The 19,350-nt window shown below is 47.2% G+C and overlaps 1 protein-coding gene across 5 annotated transcripts in view; it reads left to right on the top strand.

Annotated features, from left to right (window-relative positions):
* DTNB (dystrobrevin beta) overlaps positions 1-19,350 on the top strand; it is a 672,321-nt gene that overhangs the window by 526,532 nt on the left and 126,439 nt on the right. For 3 of the 5 annotated variants that reach the window (XM_069233645.1, XM_069233643.1, XM_069233647.1), the window contains one exon: positions 2,802-2,822. The exons of the other annotated variants lie outside the window; for them this stretch is intronic. In XM_069233645.1, the coding sequence (XP_069089746.1) occupies positions 2,802-2,822 (21 nt within the window). The remainder of the gene's footprint in view (positions 1-2,801; positions 2,823-19,350) is intronic. 5 annotated transcript variants of the gene reach the window in all.

Raw genomic sequence — 19,350 nt, 5'->3', positions numbered from 1 at the left:
AATCATGGTCTGTGTAGTGCTGATATGCCTAGTTGGTGAACACCTCCTTTAAAAATAACCCTCTATTCTTTTCAAATGAGGGGGCTGCAGTTCGAAGGTCTCCTTTCAGGTGACTGAATGTAATAATGTAAAATACATTCTTACAGTATAAGGAAATTATTCCTGAATAGTAATGATTTTTACAATGTAGTTGGTACAAATTACATTTTTCTAAAGTCGAAAATATATGTTTTGGATACGTAGTGTAGAAGGTGCATTAGAAACTGAAAGATGTGTTGTGGACCTTCTGCCTTGCTTTACTTAGTGTACGGGATCTACTTGACCCTGTATGGGCTCTGACCTTTGGGTTCTGACAATGGTTAGGAACATTCAGCAACAACAGAATTACAACAGTGTGTATTAAACCTTCTTTAGCACTGTGAGTTATGGCAATTCCTCGCTTACTCTTTTAATTGTCTGGAAAGAGAATTTTTCCACTCAGATATGTCTCACGTATTTACTTCCTCTGTTCCATTGGCAGCTCCACAATGGAACCTCATCTAGGTAACCAGATGCTTATGTCCTAATGGCTGTTTGTAACTACTACTTCTTTGAGACTGTTGCTCGTGAAAACTGTGTTTCTGATAGTGGTAAAATCAGGGCACTAGATCAGTGAACCACAAGCCTTGCTACTTCAAAACCCTTTTACGTTGTTCTCTCCTTTTAAGTTTGTGCTGCATACCCAGGAGCAGCACCTCTTCAATGGCAAGGAGCATCGCCCCACTGGCTCAGAGCCAGCAGCTTAAAAATAAAACAATATTTAATTATCGTTTTATTTTTCCGCTGCTGGCTGAGCCAGCATGTGCAGGGTGAGGCTCGGCCAAGGGAGGGAGGAGGAGTGAAGTGAGTGAACCTAAAAGTGTGCATGTCAGTTTGGCCGGACGTCTTAGACCTGCCAAACTGACATGCGCACTTAGCTTTCTCCAACCCGACAGTGTTGCACAGCCGGGTAGGAGAAACAGCACAGACTCCAGTGCAATGTCTCAGACCAATCCTGACGCTGCTCTCATGATAGGTATAGCAAGAGAGCAGCACCAGGGTTGCGTGGGGAGCCTGTGCTGGTGTCCCAGGGACTGCTGGGACACCAACACCATATCCACACTTCCTTCCTGCCTAATGTTGAGTTATTTTTTGCTTTGTCAGTCAATTACATTATGGTTGTTCTTCGGTCCTCCGCATCCTTTCGAGGAGGAGGAGAGGGTGCATAGGCTGGAGCCAAAGGGAACTGTGCCTAGAGCCAAGGTCTTTTGAGCGGTCAGTTTTTCATCTATGTAGCCAAAGGTCCTGAGCAGTTACAAACCATACCCCTTGGCCCTGAATGATTCTCTGCATTAATCTGTTATGCACTTTCCAAGAAACGTCGTGGCCAAAGTATCACCTACCATAGCATCATGAAGGTTTGAGTCTATAGAGTACAGATTTACTGCTTTTAACTGCATCTACCTACCTTCACGATAATTGTCAACAAGGAATGTAGATGTGGCGTTAAGGATGTTAAATCTTTACTTACCTACAGATATCTACCGTCACAGTAGTGTGGTAGTCGATATTTTGGCTTCAATATTTTAGTACTGTCATTTAATATATATCCTGCAAGTCTGTCTGCCTTGGGTATTTTTCTGCCTACCTTTCGCTGTTCCTTTGGTCCATAACATTCCTTGAGATCATGTAGCCTATTCAGCAGTGCTCCAACTTGAAGCCAAGGCACTTGTCATTGGCCACTTGTAGCAGCTAATCCACATCATTGCTGCTGAGTTTCAGACTTCGATCCTGGTACTGAGGACCCTACCTGCTGGTGAGACTGCAAGGTATCTTCCACAGGGCCTGTCACGGGTCGTGGTCACCTGCACTGGCTCTAGCTAGGTCGGAACTACAGGGGAGGTAAATGCACCCGGCCAAAAGACCACCTCTCCCTGGGTCCCTGATGAGTTCTCTTCTCTTGGACTCCCTCCTCTGAGCGATGGGTCAGAAACCTCCCTAGTCAGCAGCGCACTTGTACATAAGGATGGAAGTGTGGGGTGCATGTGACTTACGCATTACCGAGGGGTTGTATTGAAAGACCTCTGAAAGCTGTTTCCACTTCTGTGGTAAGGATGCTCAGAGGGTAATAGAAGGTACGATCTCAAAGTATAGGAGTAACAGCAGTGATTAATTTGAGCTGGTGGTTTTCTGGTGCAGAGCACCAGCACTTATTTTTGAGGGGCGGCACTTATTTTTCTGCCTCAAGCATTTACTGCGAGCAAAAGGCACGTATGGGAAAGACAGAGAAAAATGAAAAAGTGTCACCAAGAAAGAAAGCAGAAGGCTGCAATAGTGAGCCGAAGGGGCAGGGAGTGGCTGTAAGTGGACTAAAGAGACTGGCAAGTTTTTATTTACAAATTAAGGACTGAGTCATAGTATCACCAACAAGAGTAACTGTATCATCTCTCTTCCTGCATTATTTGGGTTTAGTGTCCTTGACATGGTGATTAACAGTCCACATGAATCTGTCTGTACCTTTTATTAATGCTGGCGGCTGAGATCTGCACGATGTTAGTAGGTTGGAGCCTGACGGTCTGTTGCTAGATTACTGTGGATTGTGACTTAGAAGCGGTTCCTTTCTAACAGGACACATCACTACAGGTTACTTTATCCTCTCAGTGGCCGTTGTGTTTTCTCATCATCTGTATTTAATACTTCACCTTTGCACGCCTGTCTTTTTTATTAAATTATTAATCTGGCCTGTTTGTCTTTTTTCGCCTTTCTGTTGCCGCCTTCTGTAGGAAGAAGAACAAAAGCAGGCTGTAAGTTGGTTTTAGTCTGTGGTTCTTTAAGCTGCCCATGCATGACCAAGCATGACCACTACACACCCTCATCCATGCGTCTTGCGCCCAAATAGCTTATTCAGGGCTGTTTACTATTTCTCTGTTTGCCTGGTTCGACTTCTCACAAGCAGGAGTGGCTCATGGGGCTTTGTCGGGGCGGGGCATGGGGACACAGGGTGGATTGGGAGGGGGGCGGGAGAAAATAAAAACATTTTTGTTTTTAAATCACTTACCTGCTCTGCTCCTGCGCTGCTGCTCTCCCGTTGCTGCTGCAGGCACAGGCTCCCAGCCTGCCCTGCAGCCAATCCTGATGGTACTCAGAGCAGCATCAGGATTGGCTGGGAGCGCCTAGCCAGGTCACTCCCAGACAGACTGGGAGCCTGTGCAGGCTCTCTCAGAGAGCCCTGTGTGCATGTCTCGGGCCGGCCAAACACACATGCTCTCTGAGAGGAGTGCACAGTGCACCTCACTCTGCTCGTCACCCCCAATGCCCTGCCCTTTTCACAAGGAAAGGATAATAAACAGAGTTTATTATCCTTTCCTTGTGAAAGGATTTCCAGCGATGGCTGCTGACGGGGGGCAACGCTCCTCCGCCCAAACGAAGGACCCGCGTCTGCTCACGAGTTAGACATTTCACCCCCTTCTCATTCGAGTATTTATTGGCGTCCACACGCCATCCAAACCAAATACCAGATTGCACCATGAGGGATGCTGCATAAAGGGTGCTACATAACCCCGCACCTTCATTTGTAGACATGGTATTTTGTGCATGGCTTTGACAGCAGCTCTAGGATACGTCCACAAAGGCTTTTAAGACCATGTCTTTGTGTGCTGCACGATTAATATGGTTCCTCCTCGAAAGTTGCTTCAGCGGCACCCACATTGTTACTGATATGAATGGACTCATTCCCTTTCATATTAATATTCATTGGATCATTAAAGCTTTTGTTACAGGTTTGCTCGTGACTTGTAATTGAACTCGGCAGCTTTTCATCTCCGCAATGCTTTGTGTCTGGCGTCTTTCAAAAATGTATTTTTACCTTGTTATTTTCTATACCTTTGTTATATTCTTTTCTGTTTTTTTTTGTTTTTTTTTTCATTTTCTCATTTCCACTTGTGAATTTATTGTTTCCAATTTCTCCTGCACATGCCACCTACCCAGGAGACACTTATTTAAACCCCAGACACTCTTAACTGCTCCTCTAGAATGTATAAGTATCTCAGATTGTTACATAAGGAGTCATTATATCACGGCCATTAGAATGGGATTGCTTTTCCATCACATTTTATTACATCTGGAGTACTTTTACTTTGCAAGTTAAGTTGTAAATGTGTGTGTTTATATTACCCAGTGGATTTCGCTACTGGGTAGCTATGGTTAGGACCACATTTCCATAGGAAAAGCATATGTGGTTTGCTTCAAACTTTGGCACGATTGATAAATCTTCACAAAACTTTTTTTTAAAAAATCTTCCACCTCAGCGCCTTTCTTTAAAGGTTTGAGATAATCCGTCAAGCAGAGGATAAGGATAAGGGAGGGGGGAGGCAGGAGGCAAACATATTTTCCCCATTATTTTGTAATAGGAAAGTTAGACACAGCTACAGGCCAAACAGCTGAACGAACTTATACCAAATTTGGCAGAAAGCTGGATCTTGTGTCAGGAAGTGTGTTTTTGGTACTTTTATGTAAATCCGTTCAGTAGTTTTTAAGAGATTAAGGCTCAAATCTTTGTATAGCCTTCCCCTTTGCAGGTCTGGTGTGCTGGCCTCCCCCCAACCCCAAATTTCATTAAAAAAAAAAAAAAAAGAATGCACAGACTCTGTGGGCGCATTACAAAAACAAACCGATGCGATGGGCTAGGGCTGGGCGTGGCACAATCTCCTGTTATAAGGGAGAGGGGCTTGTGGCTCTCTTCACCGAGCATCTTTAAGGCCCTGGCGACCCCAATCCCCTGAGAAGATCTATTAATTAGGGTAGGGGGTGTATGGCCTCTTTGAGTCTCCGTGGACCCCATCCCCTGGGGCCAATACGTTATTAAGGGAAGGGAGACAGCTCCACCCCGCTGAGCCCTCAACAGACCCTGAGGCAACCCTATATATCCGGGCCGACAAGCAAATTGGGAGGGGACATGTTACTCCTCTCCCTACTGTCAGTATATGGCCCTGGGAACCTGTGCTTTCCTTCCCTACAGAGATGCAATCAGAGAAGTTTAATGTGCTCCCACCCAGCAGGAACAGAAAGCTGTTTCCGCTGGGTGGAACCAAAAAAGTTTCTCCCTGCTGCGCTCTTGCGGGTTGGGAAACACAGAATTGCTCCCCCCTGGCAGGAGCAAAAGAGAAGCTTCTCCTGTTGGTTGGGAGCAGTGCCAGCTCCCGCTGCACCCCAGACGAGTGCAAGCAAGGGGGCAATGCCGGCTCCTGAGGCACCCCGGATAGGTGGAGGCATGGGAGCCAGGCCTGCATTGGGGCTCACCCAGTAGCCCTCGACCTCCCCAGAAGGACCCACATCACACCCCATCTAAAGAAACTACACTGGCTCCCGATTCAGAAGAACCACCCATTCAAGATCCAGACCCATGCCTACAAAGCCCTGCGCAACAAAGGTCCTACATACATCAACAAACGCCTTACCTTCCACCAACCGACCAGACATCTTAGATCCGCTTCCCTTTCCCTCCCAGACAACCCACTGATCTGCCGAACCAACAGCAGGGTATGCCTCCTCCTTCTCGCGCCTGGCAGCTAAGGCATGGAACGGCCTCCCCATGCACCTCAGGTCCACACCGTAGCTCCAGCAATTCAAGAAACAACTCAAGGCCTGGTTGTTCGAACGATAAAACCACCATGGAGCAGTCAACTCTCCAGTGCCTCGAGAACCTCAAGGGAGAGTTGCTACGCTTTATAAATGTTTGTTTGATTGAACATAAAATGCTATGGGGTCCAGGTGAGCAATGGGGCACCCCAATGGCTCCTGTGCGATGTTCTGGGGCTCATGAAGAGAGCCAGCAGGACCTTCGGGGACCTAGGGCTCTACTCCAACATAAAGAAATGTAGTGGGGTGCCCCAGGTTGGGCACCGTGGCATCCCAATTTAAAAGAAAAAAAATAATTGCTGGTTCTTGTGCGGCTTTGGGGCAGCTTGCAGTGAGGCGGTGGGGCTGCTGATGCCATGGGCCTCCCCTCACAGCCCTCAAGAAAAATGTGAAAAAAAGCCCTAAGCATTTATACTGGTTGTACAAGGGACCATCACATGACCAACCAGCTGTTTTTTGGGTTCTCTGGGACCAAGAAAGGCAAAATGTTGTATAAGAGGACTCTGTCAAAGTGAGTAGTACTTTGTATTAGTATACTGTTAGAAATGGGGTTTCTAGTTGGCAGTCGGTTTGCACCCTGTCCAAGTAGGGACCCTCACTCTAGTCAGGATAAAGGAGATACCCACTCAGATAACCCCTGCTCACCCCCTTGGTAGCTTGGCACGAGCAGTCAGGTTTATCTCAGAAGCAATGTGTAAAGCATTTGCACATAACACACAGTAATAAGTGAAAACACTACAAAATGACACCACACCAGTTTTAGAAAAATAGGCCATATTTATCTATGTAAAACAAGACCAAATACGATAAGAATCCAACATACAGTAAGAAAAATATGAATTATGCAAGATTTACTCAAAACTACAGTTCTTTGAAGTCGATAGCCCCAGGTGGAGCTATCACGGCGTTGTGATCAACAAAACCAACAGTTCAGGCCGGCCGCGGCGTTGCGGGCCAGCTACGGTGTCGGGAAGACCCACAAACAGTACCTTGAGTTTGCAAGGCGTCGTGATCCTTGCAGTGAGCTCCGGAGGGCGGCGTCACTGATGTCGCGGTGTCGGGTCCAGAGTCGGTGCAGGAGTCGTCGGGCCGATGAGGTCACAAGCATTGCAGATCGAACTCCAGGCTGATGTAGTCAGGTGCGCCGGTGTGGATGGCTTCGGGGCTGCGGTGCGAAGTGGGACGATGCGACGTGCGGTGCCCACAGGTCACGGTGCAGGCAGAGTCTCGGTGATGGCGTCCAGCGGCGTCGGTGAGTCCAGGGCTGCGGTGTGAAGCGGGGCGGTGCAACGTGCGGTGTCCACAGGTCACGGTGCAGGCAGCGTCTTGGTGACGGCGTCCAGCGGCGTCGGTGAGTCCAGGGCTGCGGTGTGAAGCGGGGCGGTGCAACGTGCGGTGTCCACAGGTCACGGTGCAGGCAGCGTCATCGTCGTTGCTGAAGCGCTGTCGTTGGTAGGCCCAAGCAAGCGGTGCAGGATGGGACGGTGCTTCGTGACCCTCGCGAGCAGTGTCCACAGGCCACGGTGCAGGCAGGATGCCGGGGGACGACTTGGGAGTCGATGGTGCTGGCGTCGGTGGACCGGGGCTGCGGGATGGGACGGTGCTTTGTGTACCTCACGAGCGGTATCCACAGGCCACTAAGCAGGCAGCGGCGCCAGTGTCAGCAGGAGCGACGTCGTCGGGGATGCCAAGACTGCGGTGTGAGCAGGCGATGCCGGAGTGAGGGGCCCACAGGTCACTGTGCGAGCAGCGGCTCGGTCAAGTCGTCCGATGACGGCGTCGGTGAGACCAGGGTCGCGGTGTGAAGCGGGGCAATGCGACTCCGTGTGGCGTCGGCAGGTCACTGTGCAGGCCAGCGACGTTGTTGGCAGCGTCGCAGTGGTTTCTCTTCTTGAACAGCACAAAACACACAGTTCCCAGTGCTGCAGGTCGAGGAAACTGAAGTCTTTGGTGTCCCTGAGACTTCCAACAGGAGCCAAGCTCTACTCCAAGCCCTTGGATAATTTTCTCAAGCAGGACACACAGCAAAGTTCACCCTTTGCACTCTTTTCAGGCAGAAGCAGCAACTGCAGGCCAGTCCAGCAAAGCAACACAGCAAAGGGACAGTACTCCGCCTTCAGCTCTTCAGCTCTTCTCCTGGGCAGAGGTTCCTCTTGATTCCAGAAAGATTCTGTGGTTTTGGGTGCCCTTCTTATACCCAATTTCTCCTTTGAAGTAAGCCTACTTCAAAGTAAAGTCTCTTTTGAATGTGAAATCCTGCGTTGCCCAGGTCAGGCCCCAGACACTCACCAGGGGGTCGGAGACTGCATTGTGTGAGGGCAGGCACAGCCCTTTCAGGTGTAAGTGACCACTCCTCCCCTCCCCTCCCTCCTAGCACAGATGGCTCATCAGGAAATGCAGACTACACCCCAGCTCCTTTTGTGTCACTGTCTAGTGTGAGGTGCAACTAGCCCAACTGTCAAACTGACCCAGACAGGGAATCCACAAACAGGCAGAGTCACAGAAATGGTATAAGCAAGAAAATGCTCACTTTCTAAAAGTGGCATTTTCAAACGCACAATCTTAAAATCAACTTTACTAAAAGATGTATTTTTAAATTGTGAGCTCAGAGACCTCAAAGTCTACATGTCCATCCACTCCCAAAGGGAATCTACACTTTAATCAGATTTAAAGGTAGGCCCCATGTTAACCTATGAGAGGGACAGGCCTTGCAAAAATGAAAAACGAATTTAGCAATAGTTCACTGTCAGGACATATAAAACACATTACTATGGGGGTTATTCTAACTTTGGAGGAGTGTTAATCCGTCCCAAAAGTGACGGTAAAGTGACGGATATACCACCAGCCGTATTACGAGTTCCATAGGATATAATGGACTCGTAATACGGCTGGTGGTAAATCCGTCACTTTTCCGTCACTTTTGGGACGGATTAACACCTCCTCCAAAGTTAGAATAACCCCCTATATGTCCTACCTTAACCATACACTGCACCCTGTCCTTGGGGCTACCTAGGGCCTACCTTAGGGGTGCCTTACATGTAAGAAAAGGGAAGGTTAGGCCTGGCAAGTGGGTACACTTGCCAAGTCGAAGTTACAGTCAAAACTGCACACACAGACACTGCAGTGGCAGGTCTGAGACATGATTACAGAGCTGCGTATGTGGGTGGCACAACCAGTGCTGCAGCCCCATTAGTAGGTTTTGATTCACAGGCCCCTGGGCACCTCTAGGGCACGTTACTAGGGACTTATTAGAAAATCAAAAATGCCAATTATGGATAAACCAATCCACATTACAGTTTATATGGGGAGCACTTGCACTTTAGCACTGATTAGCAGTGGTAAAGTGCGCATAGACAACAAACCAGCAAAAACAGAGTCCAAAACCAGGAGGTAAGAAGGCAAAAAGACAGCGGAGACACACCAAAAAGCTGCCAAGTCTAACAGATACATTATGTGTTTGCCTCGGACCCATTCTACCAGGTACAAAGCTTCAAAACTGACAAGATGAATCCCTGTCCTTAACATCTGTCAGGCTGCGACATGGATGTTGGTACATACGATCGACAAGCACTACTGCCTTGAGAGCCAGTTCTGGAGAGAGAGACAGTTTTACATGGTCTGTCCTGCAAGGCTTTCTGGTCTAAGTCCACTTTTCAGCTCCTCTACTTTTAGAAGCTACTGTTTTGGCAACTGTTCTGAGGGTGAGGTATCTGCAGGTAGAAGTATCAAACAGAAAATCAAGTTATTTACTTTCAATAAAGTTCCAGTGGATTTAATCAGATTCCTTACTGCCCTTCCTCCCCCAATTCTGTGAAGTAGATATTTGCAGAGCTTAGTAAGTTCCCATTTTTTAACACGTTATCATTTTAATTTTGTAATAACTATAACAATCCGATAGTCAACTATACCATGTCTACATTGGCATATCTCCGCCAATAATTACAAGTCTGACAAATTTCCACATTAACAGCAGTTCAATGCATTGCCTCAAACGCAGCCCTCTGAGTAACAGGTTGCCAGTGTCATCACCTACCTCTAAAGCCCATAATTGTGTCTATAGACATGGGTTTCTTTTCATACTCTTTTCATACCTTATGCCTACCTCTTGGCATACAGATGATACCATTTTGGCCAACTGGGTCTCCCTCTGAAATGTGGCCCTTCTGCATTACTTGTCCATTACCCCCCGCCCCCCCTCCACACTACTATTGTCATCCTGTGCCATGTTTGCTTTGTGCAGTGTCCCCAGTCTGTTTATCATGTCTGGACATGACTCCAGATCTTCCCCCACCCCATTGTCTGTCCACACTGCCTTCTGTGCATCTCTTCTGCAGCTGTACCATACAGCTCTTCCTGCTGGATCACATCTCACTGCAGTTAATTATTGCCCCTAACTTTTTTACCTATACACTTTCCCCTCACAAATCCCTTTAACCCCTTCGCTGCCAGGGCTTTTCCCCTCCTGTGCCGAGCCTCTTGTCGACAATTTTGGGCATTTTGCGCTTAGGCCCTCATAACTTTTTCTGCACATAAGCTACCCATGCCAAATTTGCATCCTTTTTTTCCAACATCGTAGGGATTCTAGAGGTACCCAGACTTTAGCCAAAAAATAGCCAAAATACAGCAAAGATTTCGTTTTTTTTTAAACAAAATGGGAAAAATGCGCTGCTGAAGAAGGCTTGTGGTTTTTTCCCTGAAAATGCATCAACAAAGGGTTTGTGGTGGTAAAATCACCATCGCCCCGGCTTTCAGGAACAGGCAGACTTGAATTAGAAAACCCCATTTTTCAACTCAATTTTGAAATTTTACTGGGACATACCCCATTTTTACTTTTTTTTGTGCTTTCAGCCTCCTTCCAGTTAGTGACAGAAATGGGTGAGAAACCAATGCTGGATCCCAGAAAGCTAAACATTTCTGAAAAGTAGACAAACTTCTGAATTCAGCAAGGGATCGATTGTGTAGATCCTACAAGTGTTTCCTACAGAAAATAACAGCTGAAACAAAAGAATATTGAAATTGAGGTGAAAAAAACAGCCATTTGTCTCCACATTTTACTCTGTAACTTTTTCCTGCGATGTCAGATTTTTTAAAGCTATATACCGTTACGTCGGCTGGACTCTTCTGGTTGCGGGGATATATAGGGCTTGTAGGTTCATCAAGAACCCTAGGTACCCAGAGCCAATAAATGAGCTGCACCTTGCAATGGGTTTTCATTCTATATCGGGTATACTGCAATTCATTTGCTGAAATATAAAAAGTGAAAAATAGGCATTAAGAAAACCTTTGTATTTCCAAAATGGCCACAAGATAAGGTATGGAGAAGCAGTGGTTATTTGCACATCTCTAAATTCCCGGGTGCCCATACTAGCATGTGAATTACAGGGCATTTCTCAAAAAGATGTATTTTCTACACTGTCTTACATTTGGACGGAAAAAATGTAGGTAAACACAATGGGCAATAACACTTGTTTTGCTATTCTGTATTACCCCAAGTCTCCCGATAAAAATGGTACCTCACTTGTGTGGGTAGGCCTAGCGCCCACGACAGGAAATGACCCAAAACACAAGGTGGACACATCACATTTTCACAAAGAAAACAGAGCTGTTTTTTGCAAAGTGCCTAGCTGTGGATTTTGGCCTCTATCTCAGCCGGCACCGAGGGAAACCTAGCAAACCTGCTCAGTTTTGAAAACTAAACACCTAGGGGAATCCAAGATGGGGTGACTTGTGGAGCCCTGACTAGGTTCTGTTACCCAGAATTCTTTGCAAACCTCAAAATTTGGCCAAAAAAACACTTTTCCTCTCATTTCGGTGACATAAAGTTCTGGAATCAGAGAGGAACCACAAATTTCCTTCCACACAGTGTTCCCTCAAGTCTCCCGATAAAAATGGTACCTCACTTGTGGGGGTAGGCCTAGCACCCGCAACAGGAAATGCCCCAAAACACAATGTGGACACATCACATTTTCACAAAGAAAACAGAGCTGTTTTTTGCAAAGTGCCTAGCTGTGGATTTTGGCTTCTAGCTCAGCCGGCACCTAGGGAAACCTAGCAAACCTGCACAGTTTTGAAAACTAAACACCTAGGGGAATCCAAGATGGGGTGACTTGTGGGGCTCTGACCAGGTTTTGTTACCCAGAATTCTTTGCCAACCTCACAATTTGGCCAAAAAACTACTTTTTCCTCTCATTTCGGTGACATAAAGTTCTGGAATCAGAGAGTAACCACAAATTTCCTTCTACACCGCGTTCCCTCCAGTCTCCCGATAAAAATGGTACCTCACTTGTGGGGGTAGGCCTAGCACCCGCGGCGGGAAATGCCCCAAAACACAATGTGGACACATCACATTTTCACGAAGAAAACAGAGCTGTTTTTTGCAAAGTGCCTAGCTGTGGATTTTGGCCTCTAGCTCAGCTGGCACCTAGGGAAACCTAGCAAACCTGCACAGTTTTGAAAGCTAGACACCTAGGGGAATCCAAGATAGGGTGACTTGTGGGGCTCTGACCAGGTATTGTTACCCAGAATCCTTTGCAAACCTCAAAATTTGTCCCAAAAAAACACTTTTTCCTCTCATTTCGGTTACAGAAAGGTCTGGAATCAGAGAGGAGACACAAATTTCCTTCCACCCAGCATTCCCCCAAGTTTCCCAATAAAAATGGTACCTCACTTTTGTGGGCAGGCCTACTGCCCGCAAAAGGAAATGCCCCAAAACACTATCTGGACACATCAAAATTATCAAATACAAAACTACCTGTTTTTGCCGGGGCGGGCACCTGCGTTTTTGGTCCTGGGCCCAACAGCCATCTAGGGAAAGCTACCAAACCCAGACATTTCTGAAAACTAGACACCCGAGGGAGTCCAGGGAGGTGTGACTTGCGTGGATCCCCCAATGTTTTCTTACCCAGAATCCTCAGCAAACCTCAAAATTTAGGTAAAAAATCAAATTTTTCCCACATTTGTGTGTGAGATCACCGCACAGGGACAAATTTCATACCACCCAACGTTCCCCTCAGTCTCCCGGTAAAAATGATACCTCATTTGTGTAGGTGGGCCAAGTGCTTGTGACAGGGAAGAGCCAAAAACATGTCAAAATTGAGGGGGAACCAAAGCGGGTCCAAAAGGGCAGTTTGAAAAAAAACATTTTTAGGCAGAATTGTTATTGGTATATGCTGGGTGGTAGGAATTTTGTGGATTCCTGCAGATTGCAGAAGGTTCCATCACAAAAACGTTGGGAAAATGTGTGGTTTCCAGCAAAGTTGGAGGTTTGCAGGGCATTGTGGGTAAGAAAATGGTGTGGGTGCATGTGAAACACACCACCCTGGAATCACCCAGATGTTTAGTTTTCAGATGTGTCTAGGTCTTGTGGATCCCTCCCCCTCCCCCCCGGCAGAGCGACCCTTGCCATCTCTAAAAAACAAAACAAAAAAAAAATGATCACTGGCGTCTAGAGGTTTCTGCCCCCCCTTGGGGCAGATCGGCCTAACAACAAAAGGCCTTGAAAAACATTTGCCCCCAGGGAGCGACCCTTGCCCAAGGGGTCGCTCCCCTTATGCCAGTTTCCTTTTTGGATAAAATCCCTGGTGTCTAGTGGGCATTTCAGAAGCCGGATCGCTTCACGATCCGGCTTCTGAAATGCTCTGAGAGACTTCAAAGGGAAGGAAATTCCTTTGCTTCCCTTTGAAGCCTCTCAGGCCCCCATCACATGATCGGAAGAGAAATGCTTAGCATTTCTCTTCCGATCGCCTCTGAGGAGGTCAGCGCGTGAATGCGCACTGATGTCATCAGATGTCACTGGGGGGGTCGGAGGGGTCGGGGTGGAAGGGGAACGGCTTCCCCTTCCATCCCTGCCTTGGGGGGGTGGGAGGGAGGCCGACAGAGGGAGCGAGCTCCATGCCGAGGACATAATGGTTACGTCCTTGGCACAGGAGCACTGTGCCGGTGGACGTAACCATTATGTCCCCGGCACAGAAGGGGTTAAGGCTTCAGGTTCTGTAGCGCTGGTGGCATCGTACCCCAGTGGTTTTCTATGAAGGCACATATGAATATTTGAATACCCGCCCTAAAAGCCCCATGCTGTAGAGCCTCAGGGTTACGTCTGGTCTGCACCCTTCCCTCCCTTTTTCAAACATTAATGGTGAGTGATCCAAGAGCAAATGTCCCAAATATTGTGCACCTTGGATTTTTATCTTTAGGTCTCCTGAAAGTAGAATGTGGTCTAGCCTACTGTGCATCTTGTGTGTACCCAAAAAGCAGGAGTACTCCCTCCAGGTCAATGAAGCACTCTCTAAATGTCAGTGCAGTCCAGCCTGCTCATCAGTTCTTGCCAATGATCTGACCATTGTGAGTTTTGTGTGTGGACCAAGGGCAGGGTGTCTGTCCATATCTCCATTCATTGTACAGTTAAAAAACCCTCCCACAGCCTACGGACATCAGTCCGTGGTAATACGCATCCCATTGTCTACGTTTGGTGCATATGGATTAATAAGGCATGTCTCCACTCCCTCCAAGAGTTCTTATACCAGGAAATACCTCCTCTATGCCTGCCTTTAAATAGAAGTGCGGAAAGGGGATCCCGACATTATCCCGGTCGACACTCCCCTCGCGTGCAACGGAATACAACTAGCCCTCCCACTTTTCTAGACCATGATTTCTTCTGATTCTGTAAGCTGGAGTTCCTGGAAAAATGCAATCCCTAAACCGTAACCTCTAAGGAATTTGTCAACCCTTTACCCTTTCACAAAGCCATTAAAGCCATCCACATTCAAAGTGACCATTTTCAAATTTCCTACCACCTTTGTTTGTTTACTTGTATTCTGTCTGGCTATGTGTGAACCAGGATCACCATGACATTCGATGTATCCACATGACCCCAAATTTAGTTACGTTTTCTGCTTTGCTGATGTGCACGGGGCATTCTCATGTGGCTGTCTATGTGCAGAGTATGTAAAATCTGTCTCCGTGCATACCTGCTCCACCCTAGTCCAGGTAAAAAACAAACCCTAACCTAACAAACTGGTGTTGTCCCCGTGTTAACTCTAAACCAGATTTAAAACAAGAAGCCAAGCAAAAGGACTTCATTTCCCATCACTCATCAGCACAGTAGATGACACAATGACCTCCCCTACACTTCTCACCCTCCCAGTACCTACTTAATAGCAGCTGCAAATTAGACACGCAGTGGATGTGCACAGCGGGCGCACCACTGGGGTGCCAAAGGCTGTCCTGTCTGCACCTGGACTGCACCCAGGAACCCTGGTCTGAATATTGTCCATCGTTACTCCACAGCACTCCTTAGGTCTCTGGTCCCTGGATGCGTTCCCCCAACTGCTGGTGCGCTGCACCTCACACCACAGTGGGAGCTTTCACCTGCAGCCAGTTCTCCAGCAGCCACCCGTTCTCACCCACCATGCAAATACTAACATCACCCTTAACACTCCCTTCCAATACACACTCCACACAAGTACCACCAATGCCTACAGCCCCACCCACTCACATGCATGCTTCTCCCCAAATGACACTCAGCGAACACACAATCGAAATACAGGACCTGCTGAGCAGCAACACACCCGACTTCCTCTTCATCACAGAGACCTGGCTTAGCCCCTCACTGGCTCACGACATCATCTTGGCAATTCCAGCAGACTACAATATCGCTTGACAGGACCACCTTCACAGGCCAGGAGTAGGACTCACTATCACCTACAAGGAATCCATCAAATGCACAACATCCACAGAGGATGCTGTTCATGGAACACCTGCACTTAAAGCTGCAAATGTCGGAAAACCTCACCCTGAACAGAAAGCTTGCCTACTGACCACCTGGATCATCAGCCACCTTTACCAAACTTACCACCGACTTTGTCACTCCGCTCACCATTGACTTCAAAGCCTACATTCTCTTTGGTGACCTCAACTTTCACCTGGAAGACCGAAATGACCCCTGCTCCACAACACTCCTCAGAAGCATCGTGGAACTCACCCAGCTTGTCTCAGAACCAACACACACCACAAGATACACACTAGACCCCATCTTCACCACAAGCGACAGCATCAAATACAACACCACCACACTGCTTACATGGACGACCACTCCATCATCCACTTCCAAATCAACACACCTGAGGTCAACACCCATACTAGGTTCAGCATTCCAGGCTGCAGCTGGGGTGAAATCACAGAAGCAGTCTAGCTCAGCGCCCTCAGCCTGTATCAACCTAGCCGCACAGACATCCTTGACAAGGACATTAACAACTGGATCAAGAACTGTGCAGACTCCCTTCCACCCATCAAACCCAACAAGCATAGTAGATCAAATAAGCAGCCCAGCTGGTACAAAGAAGACCTTTGAGACACCAAGCAACACTATAAACAGGAAATGGAGAGTTAGCCACAACACCACAAACAGAACTACCTGTCACACTTCCTCAGGCCGTGGAAAGAAGTGAAACTATCACTCAGTTATCACTCTCAGCTTTGCAGGGAACAGGAGTATGTATGTTGTTGATCGCTCTGAACATCTATTTTACCACAACAATTTCATCCTTTTCTGTACCGTTGGGTGTAGTCTGGAAATAGTTTTATGGTTTGCTCCTTAAACTTTGGATCTCTGTTCTTTCTGACCTGTTGCAGGATGACAACCCTGTCTCGTTAGTTCATGGGCTGGTGATCATAGTTCTCAGCGGGGCATTGGTGGTGGTGGAGGACCCAGGACCCCGCGGGCGCTTTCTATCACAAAAAAGTTAGGCCGACCTTGTGTCATCAGTGACATTGTGATCCACTTTTCCAGAAATAATTCAGGGACATCCCCCTCTCACTGTTGAGCAAATCCAGTGGACCACAGATTGTTCTACCGGAACATGCCATCTGCATTTTTGAGTTTAGCATCCAGGTGATGTGGCAGCCCTTAGACTGAGTGTACCTTTGACTTGAGGTCAGTCACTTCAGACTTCAGTTCTACCACCGTTTTTCCTGTCTGTAGTGATTGTTTGTTAAACTTTCGCAGATCCATACTAAGGAGGCTTAAATCTACAAAGATAGTGTCAATTTTACTTACAATGGTTTCACTGGACCTCTTAAAGGCTGCCAACAGAGGAGCCCATCAGAGCTTTTTCACCTTCACGGGCCAGGGTACTTACAGATACTACAGGGGGCCCGGAGAGCCTCATCGTGCTGCATGCTTTCGGACACCTTGCTTTGTCACTATCTCAATTTTTGTGTTGGCACACTGTCCCTACAGTTTGTTTGTAATGATCTGTCAGAGGGTGTGGAAGGATAAAGATTATGAAACTGATTTTAGTGCACAGGGGTGGCAGCTATGTGCAGCCCCACTCCATCACCTACATGGTGGCATGAGATTGAGCAGAGCGCCATGACGCCATTGTTGGAGGAAATGTACAGGTCCAGTCTGGCTCCTGGGATATTCTAAAGGTGAGGAATCTGCAGCTAACATGTTCACCAGAAATCTTTACCGAATGTAAGTAACTTATTGGTTTGGACCAATCGCATTAGGCTTCAGTCAAAAAGGACTAAGATCGGCCCAAAATAGAGCAAAACCTGGGTTTGTAGTCCTGACATGGACAAACCAAGGTGAAAGAAATGGATTCTAACTTTATTTATTTTATTGGATTGGCACAGCCCTAGCCCCTTGAAACAGCAGAGCATGTTACAGAAACATGTAGCGCATGGGTGCTGTAGGTATGCTAGTGCAGTGTCTGCAGGGCAGCTGTGCTTGGAATAAAGTGTGTCCAGACGGCGGGGCCCGGGTGAAAGGAAGATATCACTGAAGCAGTAGTTGAAGCCGGGCTGTCCGGTAGTTTGTTATTGTTCACATCACACATATTGCCTTACGTGACATTTAGATGCTGGGGGAGAGAAAGGGACTTGCCCAAGATGACACAATGTTTTGTGAAGCGCTTAAATGAATAGGTTCCAATGTTATCAACATGGACAAGATGACTGTAGAGGAAAGCATGTTAGATCTCATCTATGACTGATACAGTTGGCTATGTTTGCTTGAAGGTGTTAGGGTTTCTTTTATTTTAAGGTAGTGTTGCGTATAGCCCCCGTTGCTAAGTATCAGGTGAGTGTTGTAGGCGCAGCTGGTGCTTTCTATTTGCAGAGAATTCCTTACATTGATTGACCCTACAGAGCCTCACCCCTCACCGCTGCTCACACCGCAGGCCAAACCACATTGTTTTATCATGGGAGGCCAAACACGTGACGTCACTCCCTGTGTAACCTCGTTATAGTCTGCCCACGGGCAACATGTAAGGGGCGTCACGCGCTCCAGTGGTCTGCAGAGTAGCTCCCGGCCTTACCAACAAATTATTCGGTGCTTTTGTCATTTTACGTTTGCTAGAACTTAACAGTTTAATGCCCTCTGTACAAACTAACATTGGCTTTTCAAAGGTTAAATCTTCCGGATACAGATGGAATATATAACAGATTTGTATCTGCTAAAAGTTTGACAGTTCTTTTAAGATGTTTCTTCTATCAATCAAACCGCCTTGTGGTGAAGAAGCACATACATCTGCAAAGGATCTGTGACGCATCTTTGATCTCCTGTCTTCTGATGTAGCTCCTTCGTACATTAGGTCTTCTGACGCTCCATCTGTCATAGGCCGTATCCTTTGATTTCATCAGTTGCTGGTTACTGGAACGCATTATTAAATAAAAAGGAATATAGTCTCCTGGTTTGAGTTACATGAATTGCAATTTTGGTATATGTAAAGTATTATTCGTACCAGGAAACATCTTTTAAATGTTCTATGTTGCTCTGCCAGCATCCTCCATAAACATACTCCTGCGGTGGTTAGCGGGTTGGGTGCCTGCTGCTGACAGCCATTGTCAATCTGCAGGTCACAAATTTGAATCCCAGGAAAGCCAGCCAAGCCGTCCATCCTTCTGAGGTTGGCGCAGGGATGACTATTAAAATAACAGCGATGCAGCGGGAAGAACTACATAAAAGCGAGTTAACGTCTACTACAATTTATAGCATACCACGCTACAACAAATGGCTTCTAGACGCTGGCTACTCGAATCTGTTGATTATAATAGAGTTGGGAGCTTTGCGTGAAGATGGACCGAGCGAATGTCAGTGTTAGTTCCCAAGCAGTGGGGCTGGTATTTCATAGTTGCTGCCTGGAGGCAAAAGCCCATGTGCCAGCTCATATGTAGAATTCTGCGATTTAAATGTTCAATGTTGCTCTCCGCTTTGATGTGTGTACTATTTCATTCTGTTTTCCTAGTCGCGGCTCACATAGTAGGCTCCCTCAGTGTGAGGACTGACTGTCACATCTTTCTGGAGGACCACACGTGGTAGCTACATTACAAAGTGGGAGATGCTATTCTTCAGATCAGTGTTTCCATCCATGGATGTGTTCACAGTGGCACAGGACAGGGTGTGTCATCAGTCCAGCGTGTCACACTTCTCTCTGAATAGTTCCCTTCTTCAGGTACACCTGGACTCCAGCCCTGCTCCCACCAATTCTGCGTCTGTCAAAAGTAATGCGAAGCGCGTGGCATGATCAAGTACTGTTGGTTCTGGCCGCCCTGGACTGGGCTCAGAGACTCCGCTGTGCTAATCTATTTGCTGCCTGTTCGGCCACACCTTTCCCTCCCACGGAGGACAGACCTGCTCTTGCAGCAGAATGGCCAGGTTCTCCACTCCGGTCCCCAAACACTGAAGCTGCATGC

This window comes from Pleurodeles waltl, chromosome 5 (genome assembly GCF_031143425.1).
Source record: "Pleurodeles waltl isolate 20211129_DDA chromosome 5, aPleWal1.hap1.20221129, whole genome shotgun sequence".
Taxonomy (NCBI): domain Eukaryota; kingdom Metazoa; phylum Chordata; class Amphibia; order Caudata; family Salamandridae; genus Pleurodeles; species Pleurodeles waltl.
Note: the sequence above shows the minus strand (reverse complement) of the source record. Positions and strands in the feature narration are given on the sequence as shown.